Source organism: Mesoplodon bidens (genome assembly GCF_964165515.1).
Source record: "Mesoplodon bidens genome assembly, chromosome: 3".
Classification (NCBI taxonomy): domain Eukaryota; kingdom Metazoa; phylum Chordata; class Mammalia; order Artiodactyla; family Ziphiidae; genus Mesoplodon; species Mesoplodon bidens.
In genome coordinates, this window is record NC_138178.1 from 18,564,271 (window position 1) to 18,575,005 (window position 10,735).

At 49.1% G+C, this 10,735-nt stretch overlaps 1 protein-coding gene across 1 annotated transcript in view; it reads left to right on the forward strand.

Annotated features, from left to right (window-relative positions):
* Positions 1-6,648, forward strand: part of CCNY (cyclin Y) — a 126,671-nt gene extending 120,023 nt beyond the window's left edge. The window contains exons 8-10 of the mRNA XM_081228739.1: positions 1,105-1,271; positions 4,524-4,686; positions 5,352-6,648. Of these exons, the coding sequence (XP_081084865.1) occupies positions 1,105-1,271; positions 4,524-4,686; positions 5,352-5,468 (447 nt within the window). The 3' untranslated portion in view covers positions 5,469-6,648. The remainder of the gene's footprint in view (positions 1-1,104; positions 1,272-4,523; positions 4,687-5,351) is intronic.
* The last annotated feature ends 4,087 nt before the right edge of the window (positions 6,649-10,735 follow it).

Sequence of the window (10,735 nt, forward strand, 5' to 3'; positions counted from 1 at the left end):
ATGCTACGACGTGGAACATTATGCTCAATGAAGCCAATCACAAAAGGACAAATACACTGCGATTCTACCTGTGTAAGGTACCTAAAGTAGTCACAGTCGTGGAGGCGGAAAGTACAAAGGTGGGTGCCAGGGGCCAGGGGAGGGGTAGTGGGGAGTTGTGATAGGTACAGAGTTTCAATTTGGGAAGATGAAAAAGTTCTGGAAATAGGGATAGATGGTGGCGACTTCACAACACTGTGACTGTTCTTAATGTCACAGAAGTGATTAAGTGGTAAATCTTACATGTATTTTACCATAATAAAAAAAATACGTTTATCAATACTGCCTGTAAATCTACAATTACCTCAAAATAAAGAGTTTAATTTAGAAACAACTACAGATAGAAAAAAATAGGTTTCTTCCTTTCACATCCTTTATTCTCCTTGGTGGTTTGGGGGTTTTTTTGTTTGTTTTTTAAACGGAACTGTTTTTTTTTTTTTTTTGGCTGTGTTGGGTCTTTGTTGCTGCATGCAGGCTTTCTCTAGTTGCGGCGAGCGGGGGCTACTCTTTGTTGCGGTGCGCGGGCTTCTCATCGTAGTGGCTTCTTGTTGCGGAGCACGGGCTCTAGGAGCGCGGGCTTCAGTAGTTGTGGCTCGCGGGTTCTAGAGCGCAGGCTCAGTAGTTGTGGCGCACGGGCTTAGTTGCTCCGCGGCATGTGGGATCTTCCCGGACCAGGGGTCAAATCTGTGTCCCCTGCATTGGCAGGCGGATTCTTAACCACTGCGCTACCAGGGAAGCCCGGTGGTTTGTTGAATGCATGTTGATGTCATAGTTGGTAGAGTGAGAAATTAACCCGCAGCTCCTAGAACACTTTCCTGCCCCGAAGCCTTAAGGTCCGGCCTCGTCCACACATCCAGTTACGGAGTGTGTGCCTCTCAGCCCATTTTGCCTCAGACTCGTTGAGCCCTTTGACTTTTTAAAATACGTCTGATCAGGCCGTCAGCGCCTGTTTAAAGCTGAGCTGGGGGAGTGCAGTGAACAGCTGGGAGTTGGTTTGCGTGTGTTGGTGGGTGTGGAGCAGTAACAAGGCCGGTCACCGGGCGCTGGCGTGCTCGTGTCTTCCAGGTGTACCTCGAACGGCTTCTAACGTACGCAGAGATTGACATCTGTCCGGCCAACTGGAAGCGGATTGTTCTGGGGGCCATCCTGCTGGCCTCCAAGGTTTGGGACGACCAGGCCGTGTGGAACGTGGATTACTGCCAGATCCTGAAGGACATCACGGTGGAGGACATGTGAGTGCGGGCGGGGGTGTCTGCGGAGGAACGCCGCCCCTTTGTGGACCTGCTCGGTGTGGTTAAGAGTGGATGGGATGGCACGTCTGTTGTGGGCTGGCCGAGCAACGACACGGTTGCCGAAACCCTCATTCTAGGCGAACCTTCCTTTACCTTCCTGCTCCCTGTCTGCGGTGGGGCTCATCCCAGCTCTGATTCCACTGCAGACTGATGACAGGCAGCAGATGGGCTAAAATGTTACCTGTTTCTGTTCAGTTTCAGAGAGAAGACTTACTGCTTTTGTCACGTTTTGCAAGTTCAGTTGCTTTAAATGAGCGTTCTGTCCTCGAGGTCCCCCTGTGCTGTCCTGGTCGGGCTGTGTGTTCTCTCTCAGGGCACCATCCTGAGCTCACACTTAGCTGCAGCCCGGGGGCTGGGGTCCCAGGGGCTGGGCGTACAGGAAGTGGGGTCAGAACCTCTCAGGAGCAATGAGCTGTTTTGGAAACACTCAATCAGGATGAATTTCTTACAGTTCCTTATGGTTTACAGGCATTTCTGACATGATTCTTGCTAATATTTTTCTCGTCTTCTTTGGCTTCCTTGAGGAAGCTCTGAGCTGGAGCAGGTTCCACTGTGTCCCAGTCAACATCCAAGTCCCTGGACCCAGTGCCCAGTGCGGGCTCCTCCCCACCCTGCCCCCCTTCTTCCGGTTGCTGGTTCGCTGAGCACCCCATTTTTGTGCTGCCCTGGGAGCCCGTTTGTGTTTTGGGTCTTTTGCCGGAGCCTTTTCCTGCTGCAGACCTGTATGACTCCTTCCTACATGTCATTCTTTATCATAAAAAGTAAGACAAATACGAAGTTTTTGACAGCAAGAAAAATGAGCATACTTTTTAAAAATTCTTGATTATATTTCAAGGTGAAAACAGTTACTAAGATAATTGTGATCCAGACCGTAAGTAGGTTGCTTCCACCTTTCAGCCGCTGTGAATAACACTGTCGTGAATATGAACACGGGTGTGCAGATACTTCCCTGAGGCCCTGCTCTCCGTTCTTTGGGATCTATGCCCAGAAATGGGATTGCTGCTTGGTGGCTGGTCTTAAAAGTGAGCCCATTTTTCTACAAAAGCCGACAGGCCATTAGGTTATGAAAACAACTCTCTTTACTCCATTTTAGAACCCCATTTGCAAGTTGCTAAATGGCATCAGTTCAGTTGGGTTTCTTTACAGTGTTGATCTAACATAACAAGTATTTCTTAAATATTTTTTTGTTTATTGACTTGGATTTATTTATTATAAACTTTTACATCAGAACTATTTCCTTATAATTATCCCCTTCGGGGCAGTAAATCCATCAAGCCCGTTCTCTCTGCATCACTGTTAGTTTTTTGATGATTTATCACATAAAGCTGTCAGATGTCCCTGGAGGATGTACTTCTGCCGTTTGGAAATTCAGATTTGGGGAATTACTTTTATTTTCTAAATCTTGCCTTAGTTGGAAAACACAGAAGCTCTAAAATCTTTATTTCCTCCCAAACTTAAACATTCCGTTCAAGAAAACACTCAGTATTCAGGCTGTTTTTTCCCTAAGGAACCCTGGGAAACTGCCGTCTTGTTCAGAACAAGATTCCTCTTGACTTTAATCCTAGTTATACCCTCAACAAGAGGCAGTGGTGTCTAGATACCATTTGGGGCAGGAATAGCTGACTAGTTCTCTTACATTTATACTAAAACTTGCTGGCATTGGAGAATGGGATCTGCAGTGGCAGCTCTTAGCCACCGGGTGGCAGTCTGTCCACAGGCAGCTCCCAGGTTGCCCAGGAGAGCCCTTCTGCCTTAGCGTATTTTTGACACTTAAGATTTTATCTGGGTTCCAGTATTTCACAGGATGACCTCTTATTAAATCTCACTTAAAGGAGCTATAAATGCAAGTCATTAAAAGTGTAAAGTTTAGCACAACACACACATTTAGGGCTTTACTCCTTTCTCGAAGCTGCATCGAAGCAGCCCCTCCGATTAAATGACCTGAATGCGAAGTTTTGGTTCCCCCCTCTGAGGCGCTCAGGCCTTCGATAACGACTTGCTGAGGTTTCTCGCTTCTTATCTGCCTGGGAGCTTCCGTCAGGGAACCAGCCACCCTGCTCACCTCCCAGCCTCCCTGCCGCCTCGGTGCTCCCGCCCCTGTTGTCATAGCAGCGCTAGACAGGCTCAGACGGCTGGATGGGGCGATGGGGCCCCCCTGGCCGGGAGCAGACGGGCTGCCCCGCCCCCCCACGCCGGGAGCAGCCCGCCCCCACCTGGCTCCTCCCCGCCGGAGCTGGTCGTTTCCGGGGCTCAGTTTAGCTCTCACTTCCGGGAAGCCTTCCCTGGGATCCTTTCGCCCAGGCTGAGCTTGGTCCGCTCCTTTCAGTAACAGGAATTATGGGGCACCAACCGCATGTCAGGTGCTGAGCTGGGGCCAGGCTGCACCATCAGATGTCACGGTCTCTGGCTCCGAGGAGACAAGGCGGGGAGACTGTGATAAAGGACAGAAGTGAGCCCGGGGTGCTGCCCGGAGCGGTGGCCCTGGAGCAGTGCTCCCAGACAGACCTGTCGCTGAGGACGCTTCTCCCCCGGCAGTAACTACCGAGAAGTAGGCCTGATGCCAGGGGAAGTTTTCAGATGCATTCTGGCCGCCCTGGTTCGTCTTCATGCAGCTGGTTGGCTCCCTTGTGGACCAGGGGCTGTCGCTGAGTAGTTCTGAGCGGGCGGACAGGCCCAGCAGCGGCAGCTCGCAGGAGTGTTAGAGATGCACGTTCTCGGGCCCACCCAGACCTGCCGGATCAGATGGGTGGGCCCAGCAGGGGGTCCTCACGTGCCCTGCAGGTGATGGGTGTGCGCTGGGCCTGGGGGACCGCTCCTCCTCCCGCGGTCCCGAGGAAAGCCAGTCAACGCGTCCTCACCTCTCCTCCCGGGAAGGGCAGTCCTCCAGGCTGCTGTCCGCCCTCACTGGACTCCACTTGACAGCTCTCGACTGCGTGTTCTGCCCTGTTTGAGCCAATGGCTCACACGGAAAGGTGAGGCCAGAGACTGCTGTGTGTGCGCGCGCGCGCACATGTGCACAGACGCACTCAGTGTCAGGGTCGCCCTGAAGCACTTTCTGGTGATCATCCCAGTTAATCAGGACTCATCCTTCCAGTCACTGGACCAGGTGGACTTGGCTGTGTCCAGCAGCCTGCCCAGGCGGCCACAGGTGGGGACAGTGGCTGAGCTGTGCGTTTGTGGCTTTCTCTGCAGGAATGAGCTGGAGCGACAGTTCCTCGAATTGCTCCAGTTCAACATCAACGTGCCCTCCAGTGTTTATGCCAAGTATTACTTTGATCTTCGTTCTCTGGCGGAAGCCAACAACCTGAGCTTCCCCTTGGAGCCCCTCAGCAGGGAGAGGGCCCACAAGCTGGAGGTAAGAGGCGTCGGCGCCCGGCGGGTGCACTGCTGCCGACTGAGCTATGTGCTCACGGCAGTTCCTGATGCTGCGTGTCGTGAAATAAGGACGAGGTGCCCTGGATCTAATTTGTACAACCTCGTATTTTTAATAACCTCCTTAATGGCGGTTTTTACTTAATGTGCATTGATTGTTTTTTAAGTCAAAGAAGTTTTTTAAAAACCCGTTTTAAAAAAAGTGTACCCACAAAAAGAGTGTTCCCAGCATGCACTTTTATAAGGAAAAACTTACCAGATGATCCTACCGATTGGGAAGCCGAAAAGGTTTGATTCTGCTTTTTTATTTTTCATTTTTTCAAAGTATTTTCTCCACAGCCCAGTTAGAGCCGGCGCCAGCCCCTGTGGTCTTGGCCTGGGTTCAGGGCCGTCACTGTTAGGCTGTGTGACTCTTGTGACTTACTTACACTTGTGTGTAGCTCAGCTTTGCACGTGCACCCAGCTCTTCCCATCCGACTTTGACGGCTGAAAGTGTGGGGACGAGGAGGCTCACGGGTTAGAGCCCTCCTTCAGAGGAGGTGCTGAGGCCCTGTGCACCTTCATCCCGAGCGTCCTCGGTGCCGAGGGCCGGCCAGGGCGAGGGCGCTGGCTCCCGGGCTGACCTGATTACCTCCCCTCTGCCCCCAGGCCATCTCCCGCCTCTGCGAGGACAAGTACAAGGACCTGCGAAGACCCACGAGGAAGCGGTCAGTGAGTGCTGACAATCTGACTCTGCCCAGGTGGTCCCCGGCCATCATCTCCTAACCGTGGGCGTCCCCGCTGGAGGCCGTGCCATCCCTCAGTTTCTCCTTTAGTTCGAGAAAAGACAGTCTTGGGGTGGTTTTGTTTTGTTTCTCCTTTCGTTTTTTTAAAATTCATAGCTCCGCCAGGCTGCCTTGATGAGCGCCTCCGCGCCGCGCGCACGCGCAGCAGGGCTCCGAGGACGCGAAGTCGGTACCGTGGGATCCAGTCCACGCCTTCCCAGCCCCGGAACAGCGCTTCCTTCGTGGAGGAAAGACTCTAACCCTGGAGGAGGAAGGGAAGGGAAAGGAAGTCGGCTAGAGGCGTGGAAAGCGGCTTGGCCATTTCCTAAGACCCCCACCGTCGGTCAGTAGCCGGAACCGACAGGAAAGCCCGGCGTAGGTGACGAAGTTGGCTGTGCATTCAAGTCGCGCGCCGCGTTCACCGCCCCACCTGGATCAGTATGTCCCGTAAGACTTCTTGCATTCCTTCTTGCTGCTTCTCGGGGGTTTGGGGGGGGATTTTTGTTTGTTTTATTCTGTTTTGGTCCCACAGAGCAGAGAATATAGTTTGTACCCACCATGGCACAGACATCCAAATAAATAGTACTGGCTGTTTCTCTCTGCACAACTCCTGCGAGCTGTCTTCTGAGCTTTCTTCCTCTCCAGGGGGAGCGCTTCTCACGTTTCTGTGCACCTTTATTTTAGCCGGTTTTCTCCACAGTGGCGGAATCAACTTGACTGTAGTGCTGAACCAAACGTAGCCCTTCCCCCCGACTCCTCCCCCCGGGAACATTCTAGATCACATGGGTGCTTGTGCCTTCTGGTCCTGCGGTGGTTTCTCTCTGCCCTGACGTCCTGGTGGAGGCTGGTCCCCCGCGGCCCGCGTGGGAGCCCTTCCTCCCCCTGCCCACCCCCCTCCTCTACTTCCACGTCCATTGTGCAAGCAATATTCCTCTCAATTTTTATATGTTTACTTTAAATCAAAGTTAGTCTATTTGTATAAAATTTTTTAAAAATCTAAAATTTAAAAAAACGGGGGTGGGGGTGGGTATTCCCGTGGAAGATCATTGAAGGGCAAAATGTTCCTATTTACTGAGGTATTTTTCACAGAATGATTGAATAAAAAACTCAACTTGTGTTTTCATTGTGGGTGCTTAGTGAAGTTATACAAAATTAAACTGTGAAGGTTTATGCGTCATTAATTATGACCATCTCTTTTCGTTTCTGACTATCCCTCATTTCCTTATGGGCTGGATAAAAATCTATTACATCAAGTAAAATTAAAGGGTTAATGATAGAATACCATGTCAGTCTTAAGAATCTGGGTCAGTGAAGCATACAATGCTTTGGGGTTTGCACATTTTCTTGGGTCACAAATGACAGAGGTTTCTAAGTTTTTCCTTCATCAGGTCTTTGAGGCAAATGGCAGCAGAAATCTGTGTTTCACCTTCCTCCTGTGTGAGCTTGGAAAATTTTGGAATCTTACGTTATTAGTCTGTGCCCTAAACTCATCCACCTGCTCCCCAGACATGCCTGCTCCAGATGAGACATGCTTTGTTTAGTGGGAGGGACTCGGAAACACCCAACATCCCAAGAACACCAAGCCAAGTAGCACTGCTAGTCAGGTTCTGTGAAATTTGTATCATGTATAAATGGAACTGTTTGGGCCAGAAATACTGTCAAATTCTTTCTGGCTTAAACTTTCAAAAGCAAACAAGCAGAATATGAAAAGTTAATTATCTTTCCATTATAATTGTGTTGATACACTCTGTATGGGTTCCAGAATCAGCTTCTCTCATCAAGTAAGAGTTGGATTTAGAATTTGAAATAGAGACCTAAACATATAGAAAATATCATTTTATATTCCCTAATCTATATAGCTTAAAAAGGGACATATTTTCTTAGCTGAATACGAATACCTCTCAAATTAGTTCCTCTCATGTAAAGTATCTTATTTTACCCATCCATTTCAGGAAAGAGGTTCTGCTGCCTTTAAAGCAGACATCTTATTTTTATCCCTTTTATTTGAATGAGAGAGATTTGAAAATTGAATTATGTAAATATTTCAATGCATCTGCTATTATTTTATGGAGTTTATTAAACTACTTTAAAAAATTGTATAGTCTATTTATTGTATGTATGTACATACAGTCTGATAACTTAAAGGGTTCCGTAAAACCTGACTCAGTCTTGTTTAGACTATTGAATATTGTTTTAGCCCTGTGCACTGGACTCTACCTCTGTATAGGAAAATTTTCCATATTAATGAGCATTGATCTGTATTAATTGGTTATGTTTCTTACACTAAGGATTTTTAAAACTCTGCTGTAAGTGTAGATTTCAGTTTTACTTTTGCAGTATGAATCACTTGACACGAAGGTAGATACTTTAGGTTTGTTTTGTTTTTCTACATGATGATGGAGACTTACATTTCATTCTCTGGTTTGTTCTAAGTTTGCCAAAAAAACACCCGACAACAGCCAGTACAGTACCTATTGATAAATCATCGTGATGTAATTTGTTTGCAAGGTGATTCATGCCCTACAATTAAAGCTGTATTGCTATTTAGGAACACATTGTCTTAGTGTAGTTTTTGAATGGACAGTTTTCATCATTAATGAAGGATGAAGAAAACCACACAATTTACTGACTTTAAGTTTAGATTTGACTTAACAAATGAAAGTATCCCAATGAATTTTTCCTTTTTGGCTTTTTTTTTTTTTTTTAAACTGAGAGAAGAGAAAGAAGTCAGGGATTTAAAACCAAATTGGAGGGCAAGGTGGGAGGTCCTACCAAGATCCCCGACATGCCCTGTGCCTTATGTGCTGCCTGAGGCCATCGTCTGGCTCCTCTCCTGGGCTGGCTGGCTTCCTGAGCCCCTCCTCTTGGTCTTTGGCAAAACCATCTCCATCTTGGACTTTCCCTTGGGTCTGGGGGTTTTGATCCTCAGCTGAGCTACAGAGCAGAATTTTGGGAGTGAGCGATTTTGATCCTTTCAGGCTGCTGCTGGTAACCTCTCACCTGGGGCCATATTTTACAGCTTTGAATTTTTTAAATAATAAAATATAATTCCTAGTTCATTGTAGGTACTTACTGTTAGATAAATGGATACAGAGAACCAATAGTGCCTACCTTCCTGCTGCATTTTTTGAATATGACACTGAGATAAAATTGAACAGGTTTTGTGGATGCTGAGTGAACCAGTTATTTTCAAGAGCAGTGGAGAAGTGTTATGTGTTCTGTAGGCGTTGAGTGATCCTCAGAAGGACCGGGGCCTCCTGGAGGCCTAGCAGAGCTCGCCACTTGTGTAGCAATGCCCTGTTTCATCTGTGATCCCTTCAGCCCCCTTGACTTCAGTGGAGTCAGCGTCTCAAGACTCCCGTTGGGTGGATCATGGAGACATGGATTGTCTCCTGAAAGGCCAACCAAGGAGCCCCTACCCTTGTTGAAAAAGAGAAGGAAGTAGGGAACACACCCTCGAGTGAAATGGGAAAAGGACATTGAAGGACTAATTTGGGATTCATATTTTAAGCTCTGGGGGTTGCAAGGAAGGCCCCTGCACACACGTGCATTCAGGTCATGACTGGCAGCCCCCGAACACCGAGCCTTCCCAGCACTTCTGCACCGAAAACAGATCATCCCGCAGGTGCCAGCGGACCCCGTCCAGGGAAGGGAGGCGTGTAGGGGCTCGCAGTCTCCAGGGCTGCTGGACTCGGACCAGCCCAGGGCAAGGGCTTCCTTCCACTTCTTCCTGGTAGGTTTTCTTACTAAGTTTGCATGTCTGGAGCTGCTTAAGGTCAACAGTGTCACTTTCCATTAGAAACGTTCATCTCTGACTTGAAAGGGTCACAGGAGGCCTCTGTGTGTCTGCGTCGCTGTGAGTATGGGCTGCAGGTCAATGCCCGGGAGGTCCTGGTACCCACGTTGTCCATCGTAGGTCTTGCAGGAAGCACCCTGGAGGAACCTGTGTCCTTTAGGGACTCGGTCTGGGTAGGGAGCTTTACTCCTTAAAGAACTTTGTTTAAATAGAATGCAGGATAAAAGTACGGCATTCCAAAGTAACTGCCATTTTGAACAAAAATATTAAATGTAACTAGAACTTAGGCATAACATTTATAGTAACAAACACTAGTATTGATTTGTATTGTAATGGAACCTTGGGTTTCAGTCTCAGACCAAAGTTAACTTGCTTTGCCTCCTTGGACAAGTTACTTCACCTCTCTGGATCACCCAGTGAATTTGACTGGCAGAGATACACGTGCTCACGTTTTCATCACCTGTCTTACTGTTTCTAAACACTCTGCTCAGCCATTCTTTTTTTTTTTTTTTTTTTTTTGGCGGTACGTGGGCCTCTCACTGTTGTGGCCTCTCCCGTCGTGGAGCACAGGCTCCCGACGCGCAGGCTCAGCGGCCATGGCTCACGGGCCCAGCTGCTCCGCGGCATGTGGAATCTTCCCGGACCCGGGCACGAACCAGTGTCCCCTGCATCGGCAGGCGAACTCTCAACCACTGCGCCACCAGGGAAGCCCTGCTCAGCCATTCTTGCATCACGATTGGTGGATGCTGCTCTGCGTGGATGTAGGAAGGCTGGACCCACTGAAAGACAAGCCCGAGCTTATCTGTGAGTTTCCCCAGGGAAATCGGTTGTCTCTTCCAGGGCATCCTCCCAAAGAAGGGTGGCCATCGGCAGATACCGCTGTCCTTAGGAGGAGGATGTGGGTATCCAGAATTCAGCTGCTGTCTGTCCTTCCTGGGTCCACCCTAATGCACCTGAATCTGCGGCTTGTCCTCCAGTTGGGTTTTACTGTACCTTGTGGTTCTTGTCCATGTTGATGGACAATGAACATCTTGCAACAGTGAAGTTGGGCATTGGAATCCTCCCCTGACAAATGTCTTGAGAAGACATCTTTGTGTTAGCCTCCCGATGATGCTTATCCTTCTTAGACCTGCAGACCCAAAGCTCTGGGGGCCACCCTGGAGGAGAAGGGCTTCACTCCTGCCCTGTGGCACTTCCGTGGAACTTGGCCACTTGCAGGCTTCCCAGATCTGCCTCTGCTCACCAGCTCCTGGATCTTCTGCAAAGCACTTGCATTTGGGGGGACCAAAGGAGTTGGGGTCCACTCCAAAGAGAAGAGCCGCATTTGGGGGGCAGCATAAGGTAAAGCAGTGACTGTGCAGGGTCAGGACGCACGAGTATGAGGCCTCACCAGGGCACACTGGGCACTTGGTCTGGCAAGTCTCAGAGCTTGGCTGGATACACAGGGCTTCATCTTTCTTTCAAGCAAAGAA